Below are 19,147 nucleotides of genomic sequence, written 5' to 3'. Positions count from 1 at the left end.
CTACATGTGGGTCTTGGTCCCTAATTAGGTCTGGTGTTAACAAAGACATTTTGTTTTTATTAAACTTCTATTTCTCTCTCTTTCGGCTGGCTTTACTGTGAGTGATCGCATTCTGCTCTTCCACAAGGAACATATTGGCACACAAAGTAGTTTTGTTCAGTGTCAGGAACTACAGTGGCAATCAGTGACGTAACGAAACTGGAGTGTGCCCCTTTGCAAAGAACATGGAGGAGACCCCTCTCCAGACTCACTCAGGGCAGGTGCTGTGCTGAAGGGGCCCCCTGGAGGGCGGCTGCGGGGCCTTTGTTATGCCACTGGTGGCAACGTGTGCTTTTAGAGTTCAAAAACTTTTTGGGTGGTTTTTGCCAGTGTTTGTTACAATGTTGAGGGCCTGGTAGCTCCCACAACAATAAAGTGTTACAAAAGCCATGTCAAAACAAGACACGCATTGATGAAACTAAAAGACTTATAAAAATAAGTTGGATCAGTTGGCTTTGTCAGTGTTTGTTTATTTTTATGCTTCCCATAATCGTGTTGAAAATGGTTACACTGATTTTCCATTAGAAATATTTTTGGGAAATACTAGCATGCATCAACACATTTTACTAAATGACACTTCATTTGCATCTAATCAGAGAGCATTCTGGGAGCATTATATTTAGCCTCATAGCCTAAACTTTTCAAATATGTGTATACACTTTTTTTTTTTTTTTTTTACTGGAACCAACGTCAGTAGTGAAGTGTGACCTTAAAACATTTATTTACAGCACTCACCCTAATAATGAAGACTTTCAAATAATGAACCATAAATACAAGTTCGAACAGCATTATCTTTTGGAAACACATTACCTCAACTGCAGAGAGTTCCACTCTTTGTAAACAGGCAGCCAAAGGGTTTGTGCTGCAGAGGGTTGGGCCTACTTGTCCCAAGGACAAAGTAAACATAAAAACTTGTTGCCCTTGACCCCAAACAAGATGTCCCGGGCGATAGGGTTCGATCAGGTCCTCAAGCAGAGCCAGAGCCAGGCTTCAGGCTGAAGCCAAGGTCGAGCCTTCAGTGGCTCACCCACCTCTACAAAAGCATATATGCTTACAGGAAACAGTATTGCAGACAGTGGTAGAAGTGCATAAAGAAAAGTATAGAAACTGATGGTGAGTACTTTGGGGCATGTTCAGCGAGTGTGGGGGAGGAGTCAGAGATGTGCCTAAAAACCTAAATATTCCTCAACTACTTTGTTGACCTTTCACCTGCAGGTAACTGCATGGAAAAGCCAATGAACTCACTTAAAATGAGAAATAAATGCAACCTTATTTTATCTGTGAGAAATTATTTTTTCGGATAGGACAGCTCGGCTAATTAATGCAGTGACTTCAGATGTCTGAGGGTGTAACAGGGCAGTAACTGAGTTGAAACGTGGTCGGTCCACTGGAGAAATAAGGATGTGTAATTATAGTGTTAAGAGGTCCACGCCTGTGACAGATGGCACTGTGCATAGATAAGTCATTATTTGAAAAATATATATCAGATGCTGTAGAAGATAAGTTGTACAGAGTATATATAGGCCGTAGCAAAACGTGCAAAAGGATTTAAAAAAAATGCTTACCATGCTTTCAAAAGTCACGATTTTATTTTATTAATACGCTGATTGTACGTATTGGAAACCTTTTTTTTTAATTTTTCCATTCAAAGTACAAATTCCAGATTCTGTCAATGACAGATTATACTGGCTCCCAACCAGCTTTTAGGTTTGCCAGCTAAGCAGCTGCACACACTCGCATTTCTTACAAATAGTGGGCGCCCTAGAGATAAGTCCTGTTTCTTCTTCCTCTGCCTTTCCCTTCCCTCAGGTCACACAGATGACCCCTTCTTCTCTCCTGACAACCTAAAGCAGGCAACGCATATTTTCTGGAACAGTTGTTTTTCAGTAAAACTTATGGGAGCAGTTTTTATCAAATTTAAAAAGCTTGGGAACATTGTTCTCCCATTCCCCTGTCCACTGCGGCCTCTGACTATAGGGGTAAACCTTTAGGTGCCTTTGTAAATCCTCCCCAAAACATACCGATTCCTATTGGTAAAACTGCAAACAGGGAAAGGTCCATTCCATATGTAATAATGGTGTATGAATGTTCCTTGAATATTCCCATGTTAGATGTTTTGGGGTCAGTAACAGAAGGCATGTAAAACACCTAAAAGAGTACTGCAGAGATACCACTTTCATTACTCCAAAACGCCTTCCTGAAAAGGCCCCATTAAATGTCTAATATTGTCTGCTTTGATTTACTCATGATTAACTGAGATGAAATTAATACGTGGTCTGCCTTTATTCGGATGTAAATAATTACTATGCAGCCCTGTGAACATCAAATTGCGGTGCCTGGAGTCAGTGAATGTAAGCGAACCATGGTTTGGATGATTCATTGCTAAGCGGCACAAGGGCCAGGCTAGCACACTCCATCAAACTAACAGCGAGTTGTAGAGGTTAGACCAGAAAGGACTATTCATTTGTTTCCTGCCACACTTTGAATACTTTCATAGAGTATTTGTACTAGTAACTAAACCGATTTTGAAAAAACAGGCTTCTCAGATGTTTTTGTAGGGCTCATGTGACGAATATGATGTGGGCCCTTCTAATCACAGAAAAGAACCCTTCATCATGCTAAGCCTGCTTCTGTCAAAACATAAATAGATGGAGAAGGGCAGTCATTATGGAGCCCAGAAACGCAAGAAATAAGGTGTGTCCTAGGGCGCATAGCCCCGGCAGCTTCCCCTTGTGACAGCCCTCCATACATGTGAACGTTTTTTCTGACTGATATTGAACATCACACAAGTGAGACATCAGCAAGGACGCTTTGTTATAGGCAAGAAATCTCTTGGTCTTGGTTAAAAACTGGATCTTCACATTAAAATGTGACTTGTAAAACGTAACAACACAATTCTATTTGATGTACTTGCTTGGAACGGCAGCCTTGTAGATGTCCGTGCTAAGATGGAAGTTCAGCCTAGTAGACGTCCCTGCAAAGATGGAAGTTCAGCCTTGTAGACGTCCACCCTAAGATGGAAGTTCAGCCTTGTAGACGTCCCGGCTAAGATGGAAGTTCAGCCTTGTAGACGTCCCTTCTAAGATGGAAGTTCAGCGTTGTGGACGTCCGTCCTAAGATGGAAGTTCAGCGTTGTGGACGTCCGTCCTAAGATGGAAGTTCAGCCCTGTAGACGTCCGTCCTAAGATGGAAGTTCCGCCTTGTAGACGTCCCTGCAAAGATGGAAGTTCAGCCTTGTAGACGTCCACCCTAAGATGGAAGTTCAGCCTTGTAGATGTCCACCCTAAGTTGGAAGTTCAGCCTTGTAGACGTCTGTGCTAAGATGGAAATTCAGCCTTGTAGACGTCTGTGCTAAGATGGAAGTTCAGCCTTGTAGACGTCTGTGCTAAGAAGGAAGTTCAGCCCTATATACGTCCCTGCTAAGATGGAAGTTCAGCCTTGTAACATCCGTGCTAAGATGGAAGTTCAGCCTTGTAGGCATCCCTGCTAAGATGGAAGTTATGTTAATGAAGGTAGGGATGAGATGAGGCTCAGGAACAGCCTGTGCCTCCGCCTCCCTGAATCATGCCTTTGCACACACAGCCTAATCATGAAGCGAGGCCCAGCTTTAAGGCACAACACGCAGCCATTTCTGATAAAGAAAAAAACTGGGACACACGTAGGGGTGGGCAACACCCTTATTTGCAAGTGCAACTGAGACTCTATTCAAAGATTCAGTTCAAAGTTAACATTTGCTATTCACAGTTTTCGAAGGATATACACAGGACTTAATTTATTCGTAATGGTAACAAATCAATAAATCCATGTGTCAGATATTGCGGCATGCAAAATATGGTTTTAAAGTTATAATCATGCAACCAGCCAAAAAGAGAGACCTAACATGCTTCTGAGTCGGAGACCCTCTTGTAACCCACTATGCAGTCAGTGCACATGAAAACAAACACCCACAAAGAAACAGGTTTGGCTTTTTTTAGACGTTAAGGAGTTTCTTTATTGATTGGCAAGTTTAGTTTTGTAGAAGGGTGAATGGGTGCATGATTTATACATGGTGGCGGAGGGCCCTCCTCCTACTTGAGCCATGTCCGTCCCGTCCCCTGCCCAGACGCAGTTTTTGTTCTTTCATATTTAATTTGGAAAAATAGTATGATCAATGAGAGCCTGCATTAAAAAATAAAACGAATCAGTGATTTTGCATTTTGTATTGTTTTTTCCAGGGTTCTTCATCTCGAGTGAAGTTATCATGAGCCTGGTCACCTTGGCCACCCCTTCCCTTCTGTCTTCCACTTACCGTGGGAAATGCCTCCTTCTCTGCCTCACGTGTGAAGTGCGCTCCTCCTCCTCGCCACAAACCTCTGTAAACCCCTCCTCCCAGGCCGGCGTCCAGGAGGACGGAAGAGCACTGACTCTTGCATTCATCTCTTACTCCCTCTCTCTAGACCTAGCCTAATACATTCCACTGGCAGGCACTACAAGGGGGCCCTTCATCCAGTTATACCATCTGCCTAATAAGTTATTCTTTTTGTTTTGAACCACCAGCTCCTGTTGGCTTAGGACTGCTACCAAGACCTCAGCATCTAACACTCCTGGGTTGAAACCATATAACCGTATTTGTTGATGGCCTAGCACATAGTGTGTTTCGATGGCTCAGCAGTGCCTCCTTCTTGGCTGACTCCAAACAAGTCTCACTATTTCCAAATGCTACAAATATGCTAGCAGGACCACTTGCGTGGCAGCTTGACCAATTACTAGGTGACAGCACGTGCAATAATTCAAATTATCACCTGCATGACATATTGCATCTCCTAAGGAAATTTTACATGACAGTTTGTGAAAACTTAGCAAGTCAATGTATGGCAGAGTGCTTACTAACAGTGTGACAAGTACATGATAAGCACTAAGGCAGAGTGTAACTCAATATACATGACAAATGTTTCTAATGTTCTAAAGATCCCATTAAGTGGTGATCTACCCATACGCAAAGTGCTTTTGTGTCAAATCAGGGGGAGAACATAATATAATTGTTATTACAACATAACACCATGGTTTTATGAATGAGAGAGTGCATGAATGGCTGAACGTGTGTGGAGAAATGACTGCCTGAGTGCATGGATGGATAATGTATAAAAGGGTCTGTCCATAATTGTTTCAAACAAGTTGGGGCACGGCACAAGAATTAGATTACTATGGGCACATGAAGCAGGAGGATGAATACCGTGTATGTAAGTCTAAATTTCCAAGAAACATTGGTGATAGTTTAACGTGATATATGGATTTCTAGCTTGTGACTTGTTACATGGCTCAAAATAGTTTTCAACATGTGACTAGCATATAAAGTGTAGACACGGGTGAGGCTGCTCACGTTAAGGATGTCTGAGTAGTAGCAGCATCTAGTCCATGCCATTTAAATGGTGATGGAGCCATTTGTGAAATGTATAGTTTTCTTGCACATATTTAAGGTATTTTTTCAAAGTATTGTGAATGTTTGAATTTGTCTGCTATGTAGAGTAGGATTGGTGTAGTTCTGGACCCAGGATGTCTGATGTATGTATCATTTTTTTTCTTTTCATTCATACTATTTTAGGTCAGTCTTTACCCTCGGCTGTGTTGAAGGAATTATTGCTTTATGTGTCCTGAAGAAGGTGGTCGCTTGTTGGCTTGCTACACTGATACACGCACTGACACTACATTTGCTCACCAAAAGGAGATGTGAGCATAAAAATATAAAGAAAGAGGCGACAATGTCAGTAAGAAATTGGGTACTGATGTTTTGTGGCGATTCTTTTTTTTTATAAGAGCATGGACATGTATGAATAAATAAGATAGGAGTGATGTGAATGAACGGAGGAAAGAGGGCATGGATAAAGATGTGTGTGCACGTACGCCCGGGACATCTTGTTTGGGGTCAAGGGCAACAAGTTTTTACGTTTACTTTGTCCTTGGGACAAGTAGGCCCAACCCTCTGCAGCACAAACCCTTTGGCTGCCTGTTTACAAAGAGTGGAACTCTCTGCAGTTGAGGTAATGTGTTTCCAAAAGATAATGCTGTTCGAACTTGTATTTATGGTTCATTATTTGAAAGTCTTCATTATTAGGGTGAGTGCTGTAAATAAATGTTTTAAGGTCACACTTCACTACTGACGTTGGTTCCAGTAAAAAAAAAAAAAAAGTGTATACACATATTTGAAAAGTTTAGGCTATGAGGCTAAATATAATGCTCCCAGAATGCTCTCTGATTAGATGCAAATGAAGTGTCATTTAGTAAAATGTGTTGATGCATGCTAGTATTTCCCAAAAATATTTCTAATGGAAAATCAGTGTAACCATTTTCAACACGATTATGGGAAGCATAAAAATAAACAAACACTGATCCAACTTATTTTTATAAGTCTTTTAGTTTCATCAATGCGTGTCTTGTTTTGACATGGCTTTTGTAACACTTTATTGTTGTGGGAGCTACCAGGCCCTCAACATTGTAACAAACACTGGCAAAAACCACCCAAAAAGTTTTTGAACTCTAAAAGCACACGTTGCCACCAGTGGCATAACAAAGGCCCTGCAGCCGCCCTCCAGGGGGCCCCTTCAGCACAGCACCTGCCCTGAGTCTGGAGAGGGGTCTCCTCCATGTTCTTTGCAAAGGGGCACACTCCAGTTTCGTTACGTCACTGATTGCCACTGTAGTTCCTGACACTGAACAAAACTACTTTGTGTGCCAATATGTTCCTTGTGGAAGAGCAGAATGCGATCACTCACAGTAAAGCCAGCCGAAAGAGAGAGAAATAGAAGTTTAATAAAAACAAAATGTCTTTGTTAACACCAGACCTAATTAGGGACCAAGACCCACATGTAGGTAGCTTTTTGCATGTCGCAAACAGCGACTTTCGCTGTTTGCGATGTGCAAAAAGCACACTGAGATGCACAAACCCAGTTTTGCGATTCGGTAACCTGGTTACCGAATCGCAAAACTGGTTTGCGACTCGCAATCGGGTGTTCCCTTCCTAATTGCGACTCGCAGTGCAATGTAGGATTGTTTTGTGACCGCGAACGAGGGCGCAAACCAATCGCAGTTTGCACCCATTTCAAATGGGTGCTAACACTTTCGCAAAAGGGAAGGGGTCCCCATGGGACCCCTTCCCCATTGTGAATGTCACTGTAAATATTTTTTCAGAGCAGGCAGTGGTCCTGTGGACCACTGCCTGCTCTGAAAAAATGAAACTAAAACGTTTCATTTTTCGTTTTTGTAATGCATCTTGTTTTCCTTTAAGGAAAACGGGCTGCATTACAAAAAAAAAAAAAAAACTGCTTTATTGAAAAGCAGTCACAGACATGGTGGTCTGCTGTCTCCAGCAGGCCACCATCCCTGTGAGGGCCGCCATTCGCAAGGGGGGGGGGGTCGCAAATTGCGACCCACCTCATGATTATTCATGAGGTGGGCATTTGCGAAGCCCTTGCGAATCACAGATGGTGTCAGGGACACCATCCTACATTCGGATTTGCGAAATTGCAAGTCGCTCTGACTCGCAATTTGCGGGTCGCAAATCTGAACCTACCTACATGTGGCCCCAAATTCTTAAAGTCACAAAAGTGCACCCATGGTATATGTCGTACCCCTATAAAATATTTGTGAACTGTATTTTAGCATGGGTAAATACGATGTGTAGATTTGCTCATGTGAAAATCTATTGAGCATTTGCAAGTTCATTTTCCCTCCAGCCACTTTCTTCCCAACCCTGGAAGAAGTTCTAATTCTGCCATTGTCAGGAGTAAATGTCCAACCTTTCTTATTATGGGAAAATATTAGAGAGAAGCTGGTGAAAATCTTTAAAACATGCAGGTTAGTAGGTTTGCAGACTCAAAGGCATTCCAGCCCTGGAACTATTGCTTACTGCGTCCTCCAGCCCCAGTATGCAGATCTGCAGAAAGGTGGCAAAATAAGGAAATTGCTACAGTAGGGATTGAAACTGCAAGTATTCAAGTCCTACTATGGTAGTAGCTCTGGCATAATCAGAGAGGCTATTATCAGAGCTCTTCCATAATGAGATTGCTGCCATAATTTGTCGCCACACTACATGGCACCAAAGGGACAAGTAGATCTTTTTACAGGACAAGTAGATTTGAGAAGCAACTTGTCCCCTGGACAAGTAGATATTTTAATAAATTCCACACCCCTGACGTGTGTTATCTTGATGATAAAATATTGTTCATGAGTGAACTCATTGTCCACATATAGCATTGATGACATTTCACTATAAATTAAATGTATACGTTGATGCCTCTGTATGTATGTCATATGAGTTTGTACTTACTTTGTAACAATTATATATGTATATGTATATATATACGTGTGTGAATTATTGTCATGTTCATGTATTTTGCCAATCTTTACGCATAATCAGTCTTGACCCTGTTCCAGTGGGGACAGTCCAGCACAAACTGCCGGGCCACCTCCTTCCTGAATGGAAACAAAAGCAACCCAGGCCCCAGAACCTTTGTTTTTTTTTTGTTTTTTTTTGTAATTGTGTTCATTGAGAGCAAGTTAAAGCCCTTTCAGTGCTGACCAATATAACAGTGAGATGTGCCAGTTCTCCATTCAAAGGATACGTGCCCAAAAGGTGGAAACCAGGACTGCTAATAGCGGTCTTGGTGTCGCAATTCATAATAACTGTTAGGAAACCAGGTTGGCAATTCATTGCCCCAGTCCTCCTCCTCTCCTATTTTTGCACTGGAGGACAATGACAGGAGGCAGCCCTTCCAGTAGCTTGTTGGAAACTGTAAAAGGGACACAGAGGCAAAAGTCAACTACCCTGAATTTGTGGTGGCTAGGGTCCCTCTCTAGCCCTTGTGGAAGATTGAAGAGAGGGGAAAGGCAGAGTGCACACATCCCTCCCTGACCGATGGAGAAGGCAATGGTGCTTCCCAGGTCCTTGGACAAGGCCAAGTACTAGTGCATTTGTAGCTGGTTGATGAAACCTTCACTCACCCTTCTGCAAGACAGGAGAGGGGCGCGAGCTGAAAGGAACACTATAATGTTGCCCCATGGCCTTTTCTTGGGAACTCCGATGGACCTGGGCATACCAGGGCCATGAAGCCCTCTTCAGTATCAATGTGTCACACCAACCATCATGACAGGCTGGAGACAGAGCAAACAAAAGAGTGTGAGTCCATTGAACAACTCATTTTTGCAGTCACTACAGGCAGCTCCACCTGTCTGTCAGGTGACAGCATTGTACAGGGAGTGCAGAATTATTAGGCAAATGAGTATTTTGACCACATCATCCTCTTTATGCATGTTGTCTTACTCCAAGCTGTATAGGCTCGAAAGCCTACTACCAATTAAGCATATTAGGTGATGTGCATCTCTGTAATGAGAAGGGGTGTGGTCTAATGACATCAACACCCTATATCAGGTGTGCATAATTATTAGGCAACTTCCTTTCCTTTGGCAAAATGGGTCAAAAGAAGGACTTGACAGGCTCAGAAAAGTCAAAAATAGTGAGATATCTTGCAGAGGGATGCAGCACTCTTAAAATTGCAAAGCTTCTGAAGCGTGATCATCGAACAATCAAGCGTTTCATTCAAAATAGTCAACAGGGTCGCAAGAAGCGTGTGGAAAAGCCAAGGCGCAAAATAACTGCCCATGAACTGAGAAAAGTCAAGCGTGCAGCTGCCACGATGCCACTTGCCACCAGTTTGGCCATATTTCAGAGCTGCAACATCACTGGAGTGCCCAAAAGCACAAGGTGTGCAATACTCAGAGACATGGCCAAGGTAAGAAAGGCTGAAAGACGACCACCACTGAACAAGACACACAAGCTGAAACGTCAAGACTGGGCCAAGAAATATCTCAAGACTGATTTTTCTAAGGTTTTATGGACTGATGAAATTAGAGTGAGTCTTGATGGGCCAGATGGATGGGCCCGTGGCTGGATTGGTAAAGGGCAGAGAGCTCCAGTCCGACTCAGACGCCAGCAAGGTGGAGGTGGAGTACTGGTTTGGGCTGGTATCATCAAAGATGAGCTTGTGGGGCCTTTTCGGGTTGAGGATGGAGTCAAGCTCAACTCCCAGTCCTACTGCCAGTTCCTGGAAGACACCTTCTTCAAGCAGTGGTACAGGAAGAAGTCTGCATCCTTCAAGAAAAACATGATTTTCATGCAGGACAATGCTCCATCACATGCGTCCAAGTACTCCACAGCGTGGCTGGCAAGAAAGGGTATAAAAGAAGGAAATCTAATGACATGGCCTCCTTGTTCACCTGATCTAAACCCCATTGAGAACCTGTGGTCCATCATCAAATGTGAGATTTACAAGGAGGGAAAACAGTACACCTCTCTGAACAGTGTCTGGGAGGCTGTGGTTGCTGCTGCACGCAATGTTGATGGTGAACAGATCAAAACACTGACAGAATCCATGGATGGCAGGCTTTTGAGTGTCCTTGCAAAGAAAGGTGGCTATATTGGTCACTGATTTGTTTTTGTTTTGTTTTTGAATGTCAGAAATGTATATTTGTGAATGTTGAGATGTTATATTGGTTTCACTGGTAATAATAAATAATTGAAATGGGTATATATTTTTTTTTGTTAAGTTGCCTAATAATTATGCACAGTAATAGTCACCTGCACACACAGATATCCCCCTAACATAGCTAAAACTAAAAACAAACTAAAAACTACTTCCAAAAATATTCAGCTTTGATATTATTGAGTTTTTTGGGTTCATTGAGAACATGGTTGTTGTTCAATAATAAAATTAATCCTCAAAAATACAACTTGCCTAATAATTCTGCACTCCCTGTATACAACACTCCACAGAGCCAATCATTGTTCAAGATTGAATGGACTTCTGTGAATCTCAGTTACCTTGTTCCTTGCATTCCTCCCTTTCTGTGTTTTACTCACCCATACATTTTTGATCTGTCTTTCATCCTGCTTTGAACGCAACAGTGCATCTAAGAAACAGAGCCATGTTTATAAACATCAATTTGCTGCATTTTGGTGCAGTGGTCACTAGAACAACTGCAGCAGAAATGTGGAAGATGCAACATCAATCTAGATGGACAGTAAGGATTACCATAAACAAGTATTGGCAATGGCAATCAGTCTTGCTTACCTTTACATACAAGCCTACCAGACTGTCACTGCCAATGTTTATTCATTAAGCAGCAGCAGGAATCTCGCTATGCTGCATCTTTCTTCATATTATCCGTTGTTCTTGAACACGAGGAGGGGTTTTCAGCCAAAGAGACATTTTCCTGGCTCAGGAGTACATTACACCATAACTAGTATTTATGAACAGTGTAGCATGCTTTATGGAGTAAAAATATGTTTATGGAGCAAAAAACTCTCCTCTTCCCCTGTTTCTCAAGCCTAATACTGCACATCTTCCTGTTTATGTTTTAATGGGAGATAAATAAGATGTCTGTCCTCAGAACGTTTCCTATCCTTTTAGTCAATAATGTGTATATTGTGTTTTAGCTAAGCATCAATACAATTCAGCCAGAGGGGTTTCCAATTTTTTTTATTTTTCTGATTTTGTCTATCAGAGCAAAATATAAATGTACAGAATATATATCAGCAAGACAATAGCTTAGTTTTTGTGCTTTTTTACCTAATGGCTATAAGAAAAGGCACTAAATCGGCAAAATCCACCAAGTACAGCGAAACACTACATGCATGTTTGCTAAGTCTGGGGCATACTTGCTCAACTGTTTCCTTTATTTTCACATACAAAGTGGTAGTGGTCTTTAATCCACTTCCAGACTCCCTGTCTCTTTTTCTCACTCTTGCAGGTTCTTGCTTTCTTTCTTTGTTACGATTTTGCTGTCTTCCTCTTACTCTGTCTTTCCGATCTATGTGTTTCTCCCTCGCTTATGCTCTATACATATCTGATATGAGAAATAAGTGCTGGTGCCCAAAAATAAGCGCTGGTGCCCCTCACTGGCAATCACTGGCTCAAATTAAGTACTGGTTGTCCAACTCCTCATCTGTACACTCCACACTTGTTAGAAATGGGGTCTCTAGTTGGCAGAAGGTTTGCACCCTGTCCAAGTAGGGACCCTCACTCTAGTCAGGATAAGGAAGATACCTGCTTAGATAAACCCCTGTTAACCCCCTCGGAAGCTTGGCACAAGCAGTCAGACTTATCTCAGAAGCAATGTGTAAAGCATTTGCACATAACACCCAGTAATACAGAGAAAACACTACAAAAGGACACCACACCAGTTTTAGAAAAATAGTCAATATTTATCTGTGTAAAACAAGACCAAAAGGATAAAAATCCACCATACAGTAATAATTATATTAATTTCTGCAATATTTACTAAAAAATACAGTTCCATGAAGTCAATAGCTCCACTTGGGGCTATCATGGCGTAGTGATCAGCAAAACCAACAGTTCAGGTCAGCTGCTCATTGCAGGCCAGCTATCGTGTCGGGAGGACCAGCAAACAGTACCTTTGGAAATGCAGGGCATTGTGATCCTAGCGGTGAGCTCCGGAGAGTGGTGTTGCAGTGTCGGATCTGGATTCGGTGTGGGAGTCGTCGGGCCCTTGAAGTCACACACCTTGCGGATCGAACTCTGGGCTGATGAAGTCAGGAGCACTGGAGTGGATGGTGTCGGGGCTGCGGTGCGAAGCTGGACGATGCAACATGCAGTGCCCATAAGTCACGGTGCAGGCAGCAGCTCAGTACGGCATCCAGTGGCGTCAGTGAGACCAGGGCTGCGGTGTGAAGCGGGCAATGTGACGTGCGGTACCATCAGGTCATGGTGCAGGCAGCGGCGTCATTGTTGCTGAAGTGCTGTCATCGGTAGGCCCAAGCCAGCGGTACGGGATGGTGCTTCGTGACCCTCACGAGCTGTTTCCACAGGCCAGGGTGTGGGCAAGAATGCCTAGTGACGACACTGGAGTCGATGGTGATGACGTTGGTGGAATAGGGCTGCGGTGCGGGACGGGATGATGCTTTGTGTACCTCACGAGCGGTGTCCACAGGCCACGGTGCAGGCAGCGGCGCCGGTGTCAGCAGGGGCATCGTCGTCTGGATGCCTAGGCTGCGGTTTGAGCAGGCGATGCCAGAGTGCGAGGCCCACAGGTCGCGGTGCGAGCAGCGGCTCGTTTAAGTCGTCCGATGATGGTGTCGGTGAGACCAGGGGCACAGTGCGAAGCAGGGCAATGCGACTCCCTGCGGCATCGGCAGGTCATGGTGCAGGCCAGTGGCTCCGTTGGTGGCATTGCAGTGGTTTCTTAACTTGACCAGCACAAAACACACAGTTCCCAGTGCTGCAGGTCGAGGAAACTGAAGTCTTTGGTGTCCCTAAGACTTCCAACAGTAGGCAAGCTCTACTCCAAGCCCTTGGAGAACTTTCTCAAGTAGGACACACAGCAAAGTTCACCCTTTGTACTCTTTTCAGGCAGAAGCAGCAACTGCAGGCCAGTCCAGCAAAGGGACAGTACTCCTCACCCAGCTCTTCAGCTCTTCTCCTTGGCAGAGGTTCCTCTTGATTCCAGAAAGATTCTACAAGTCTGGGGTTTTGGGTATTCTTCTTATACCTCTTTCTCCCTTTGAAGTTGGCAAACTTCAAAGCAAAGTCTCAAGTGTTTGCAAGATCCTTCCTTGTCCAGGCCAGGTCCCAGGGGCACAGCAGGGTGTTGGAAACTGCACTGTGTGAGGGGAGGCACAGTCATTTCAGGTGTAAGTGACCACTCCTCCTTCCACTCTAGCTCAGATGGCCCATCAGGATATGCAGGCTACACCTCAGACCTCTTTGTGTCACTGTCTAGAGGAAATTCACAACAGCCCAACCCATACAGGGAATCCACAACAGACAGAGTCCTAGAATGGTTTAAGCAAGAAAATGCCTACTTTCTAAAAGTGGCATTTTCGAACTCGCAATCTAAAAACCAACTTCACTAAAAGATGTATTTTTCAATTGTGAGTTCAGAGACCTTAAACTCCATATTTCTATCTGCGCTCAAAGGGAATCTGACCTTTATAGTTATTTAAAGGCAGCCCCCATGTTAACCTATGAAGAAGACAGGCCTTGCCACAGTGAAACCTGAGTTTGGCAGTATTTCACTGTTAGGAAATATATAACACACCAGCACATGTCCTACCTTTTAAATACACTGCACCCTGCCCGTGGGGCTACCGAGGGGCTATCTAAGGGGTGCCTTGCATGTACCAAAAGGGAAGGTTTGGACCTGGCAAGTGGGTACACTTTCCAGGACGAATTGAGAGTTTAAAACTGCACACATGGACACGGCGGTAGCAGGTCTGAGCCACGTTTACAGGGCTACTTATGTGGGTGGCACAATCAGTGCTGCAGGCCCACTAGTAGCATTTGATTTACAGGCCCTTGGCACTTCTGGTGCACTTTACCAGGGACTTACCAATAATTCAAATATGCCAATTATGGATAAACCAATCAACAGTACAATTTACCGAGGGAGCACATACACTTTAGCATTGATTAGCAGTGGTAAAGTGCACAGAGACAATAAACCAGCAAAAACAGGCCTGAAAAAATAGGAGGGAGAAGGCAAAACTTTTGGGGATAACCCTGCAAAAAGGGCCATTTCGAACAACACTCATTCACCAACTTTGGTAACATCAGAATGTGCGGGAATTTGGCAAAGGAAGATTTGGTCTAGACTGGTGAAAGGTGGCAAATGTTTTTAGAAAGGTTAATATTGCTTTTGTTACTATGCATACTCAAGTCACCCACATGACAAAAAACATAAAACTAATCTAGGCAGAAAATTGCTCCTTGGAATCCTAGCGACATTAAAGACTAGTTTGATTCACACGAAACGTGTTACTACCACCAACAGCATAATAATGGGAAGATAGATGAATTGCATTAAACAGCACGTGTTTCATTTGAATGAATTCTTCCATCATACATTAGTATATTTAGCACACACAATAGAATATGGATCTATCAAAAGCTAGTCATGATCTAAAAAATGCAGTTGTTGGCATTAAGTGTGGCTGCTCTTATTGAATGGTTTTACGGCTGAAAGACCAACAACCATTTACCGCCAGGTTCAGCTATTGTAAATAAAACACTCTCCACACCTTCCAAAGCCAATACGCCAACTTAAGATCAGAATTGGAGAACATGTTCGAGTACTCAAAAATAATGATGTAAGATACCCTATAGTAGCACACATTGTTGACTGTAACTCACAAACTGCACACAAGAGTTTTGAATTTTTTGGACAGCAACATGTCCCTAGAGACCCTAGGGGGGGGCAATAGAGAACTAGCCTTACGCAAAAAAGAGGCACTTTGGATCATGAGGTTGAGGGCTGTGGAATCAGGTCTCAACTCCGATAGGGAATTGGAGTTCTTTTTGGGTGACTGAAATCTGCAATTTCCTTCAATTGGCATCTGTTTTGTCATTGCTGTTTTATTGCTAATGTACATGATATACTCTTACTGTATGTAAATTTATCCTCTTTCACAGAGGGCATTTACACAGTTATGAACCAAAATTCTCCAACATAGTTTCCATGTCATCATAAGGGATATTTGTCAAGTATGCCGTTGGGTTGGGTTTAACTCAAACCCATACCAATTTAGATTAATATTACCTATTCTATGGTCTCGGGTGGAATCCATTTGTTTGCACTATTTGTGATATAGATTTATTGTTTTTTTCTTGATTGGTTGATGTTTGAGGTTTTTTTCTCCAATACTGTTGATCCATTGAAGCTTTTCTGGTTCTGTAGTTGGGCCTTTATTTAAATATACTAGTATTCATATGTACTGAGTATAGTGCACTTGTGGGGTCTTGTCCACCAATGGTGAATTTGACTGGCAGTTCAATAATATATGAGGTGTGTTGTTGATTGATATTGTGTGATTGTTAGACGAGGAGGCCAATTGACAATTCATATAATTTTCCGGGTATTGTTTTTGGTTGGTGCAATGCGACTCTATTGTGGTGTCTGGTCACCATTTGTTTCCGATCGAACAGCAGTAGAGGTTAGTCTGTTTTTTATTTTCAGGATAGCGTTTCATGGATGCTCTGGAAGTGCATCTGTTTCCGATCGAACAGCAGTAGAGATTAGTCTGTTTTGTATTTTCATGATAGCGTTTCATGGTTGCCCCGGAAGTGTATTTAACTTCCGGGTTGGGTCGCGTGGCACAGCAGAGACGCGTACTTGCGGGTCGGCGTTTTCTAATTCATGACCACGCCGCCTTGGAAAAGATACTACAAGTATTAGGTGAGCACGTGGGGGGTGGTTTTCGGTTCTCCACTAGAAGATTTTGTGTGTTTAGGAGTAGGAAACCAGAGCTCAGTTTTTTTGTCCATTTGTCATTTAGGTAGTGTGTCTTAATTTCCTTGCAGTGTAATATAAGGATGAATTTACCACAACATTGAGTACACATTATTACTTTTGGATGCTGGATTTCAGGTATTTTACACTGGGGCACAGTGAAATTCACATTTGTGAATACGTTTTCATCGCATGTTGGCATTTTCTGTATATATTGGGTGCAATCCAATTACATCATGTCTTTCCTGGCTTTTTGCTTATGTGATAGATCTGGATAGTTCACTGTGTAATGAGAAACAAACAAGATTAGATCAAATAAGAGTTTTATAAAGAAATTTGTCGACACAAGGGTGGTTTTGCATCAAATTGGAGGTGTATGATATCACTATTTGGAGTAGTTTTGGTGGAGGTTGGTAGGATATAAGATTCGAGTGTGCTTTCTGGGGGAGCACTTCAATGCAATTTTATCTGGGTTCTTTACCTTTTGGTTCAAGTAATATTCACGTGAGTCATTACAATAGGGTCTCTTTTACATGAGACTTCCACATTTTGGTTTTAATTTGGGTTCTTTTATTTTACTGTTCAACCATTAAGTTCGAGCATTTTGGTTCCTAACTTTATCAATATGTTTACAATTTTTAGCCCTGAAGAAGTCGTTCGGGATGTAAAAAAGAATTTCCCATGACGGAACACGTGTTGGCTGAAATTGTATTACCACGGATGGGTTTCCAATTTTTGCAGATTCTTAATTTAATGTTTGGATTAGATTGGACAATTTAAACTTGTATTAAAATTGAAGGCTTGTTTTTCCAAGACTACTTATTTGGTTATATGAATATTACTTTTTCTTGTGAGTGGAGTGCTGCACACTGTACTACTAGATTACAAAACGTTTTTGACGAGCGCTATTTCATGTCCTCTGTGGTAAGTTTGTGCAGTGCTTGGTGCAAATTTTTTTTTAAACTATCTTATGAAAGCAGGATTCCTGAGGCGCTAATATGTAACAAAAATGTGCAGATTTGTTGTGGAGGTCATGTGCTATGTTGTTTTTTGTGCTGCTGTGCTTTTGAACTGTATTCTTGCATAGTTATGTTGTGGAGCTATACAATGGTTGCCTTGTGGTGTTCTGTTTGGACTGTTTTGTTATTTCTTGATATGAATTAATTGCATTATAATGTTGTTTTGTGTTTGCTACAGCATAATGTTGGTGTTAGCTTTAGATATATCAAGAACTAAGGCTACATATCCAGCCAAAAGCAGCAGACACTTTTAAACTCCCAGTGACAAGCAACCAGAAGGTGGTAAAATAGTACAGTTCCAGCTCTACCTATTTAAGACATCTTTGAGCCGAAAACTGTGGCAGACACCAAAGACAGTGTCCTATAAAGTGATCACATGGAGTGCTAAATTAAGACAGTCTTTGCCACAATTTTGGGCTGACTGGTGTCTTAAGTAGTTGAAGGGCTGGAGCAGCATGATTTTACCATCTTAGACAGTGGTAAATGGTTGCTTGACACAGAAATTTGTGCTGCTTTTGGTTGGAAATCTAGCAGCATTCATTGCCATGTCCGAACTGAACAACAAAACATAACACAACATCATACACATTTAAACTAAGAACACAATTAACAAATAGGCAAAGCAGAACACAAAACCACCAACCACAATACAACACAGTAACATCACATTGCAATAGAGCACAAAAACAGAACAGCACAATAACAACAGAATAAATCAGTGGCACTACAAAATGCCACACAACAAATACCCAAAACATTTTGTCTCACATTTCGACCTCCAAAAACCTGCTTTAATAATGCAGTGGTTAAAGGTGTTTGTAATAAGCACTGCCGAAGCAATTAATCAAGGACACGAATTTGTTTCTGCCAAAAATGTTTTGTGATCCAGCCCCATGTCTTAGAGTATCACACCCAGTTCACACACAGACACAGCCCAATGTCTTTAAGGTGCACCATTCTTTTTCTCTTCTCATTTCTCCTCTTGACAACAGCAGATACATGCCAATCCTTGAGCACACAGTCGTTAAACAATTTGCCAAACAAATTTATTTTTTCATATATATTAGTAGAGATGAAATGCAAAAAAAATATACAACTACATGTGGATCCAAATAAGTGACCAAAACATGACACCAGAAAAAGTGAAAAAGAAAAAAAAAACACATACCTTCATCCCAGCAGCGGCGGCAGGGCCACTGGGATCCACAGCTTGAATAAAACATGGTTTACTTCCGCGAACAACAAAGCCCCACCCAACTGCATCACCAACAATCTAAAGAGGAAACAGGCAAGAACGGGTTACTGTCCTGAAATAAGACTAGCTCTACGTTTTATTACGTATCTGCATATGAAGAAGGCCCTGTTACTTTGAAGAGTTGCCTCTAACTCTTTATGGTGTCTAGAAAAGAGCTGCATTTTTAGAACGGGCTGGCGGGTCACGTTTATCACAAAACAGGATGAGCTCCATGTTAATCAAGCGCCCTGTAGCAACTCGAACATATCAGAAATGAGCCATATGGGTTTGGCACAGGGATAATCTTAGCTGTCCCATTAGCTTCACGTAAACAAAACAAAAAATACACATAAAATACACACTTCCACAAATAAACAGAGCATTTGGGTCAGCTCTCTTCATCCACTGGTCTGTTCAACTGCAAATCACATTCTGCTTCCCCTACCAAGGCATACAGCATGGGGCAATGCATTACCAACTTCAGCCATTGGCTCTCTTGCACTGAGCGGTGACATTTTCCCTGATCATAAGTGCACACCTACCTAAGGGGACATGCACTTCAGTGCCAGAGCTGGTGGGC

General features: G+C 42.4%; 1 protein-coding gene across 3 annotated transcripts in view; it reads right to left on the bottom strand.

Annotated features, from left to right (window-relative positions):
• DEPTOR (DEP domain containing MTOR interacting protein) overlaps positions 1 to 19,147 on the bottom strand; it is a 524,264-nt gene that overhangs the window by 61,155 nt on the left and 443,962 nt on the right. For all 3 annotated transcript variants that reach the window (XM_069220677.1, XM_069220676.1, XM_069220678.1), the window contains one exon: positions 18,502 to 18,606. In XM_069220677.1, the coding sequence (XP_069076778.1) occupies positions 18,502 to 18,606 (105 nt within the window). The remainder of the gene's footprint in view (positions 1 to 18,501; positions 18,607 to 19,147) is intronic.

This window comes from Pleurodeles waltl, chromosome 2_2, assembly GCF_031143425.1.
Source record: "Pleurodeles waltl isolate 20211129_DDA chromosome 2_2, aPleWal1.hap1.20221129, whole genome shotgun sequence".
NCBI classification, from domain to species: Eukaryota; Metazoa; Chordata; class Amphibia; order Caudata; family Salamandridae; genus Pleurodeles; species Pleurodeles waltl.
The sequence above is the reverse complement of the archived record's forward strand: the minus strand, read 5'-3'. Positions and strand labels throughout refer to the sequence as shown.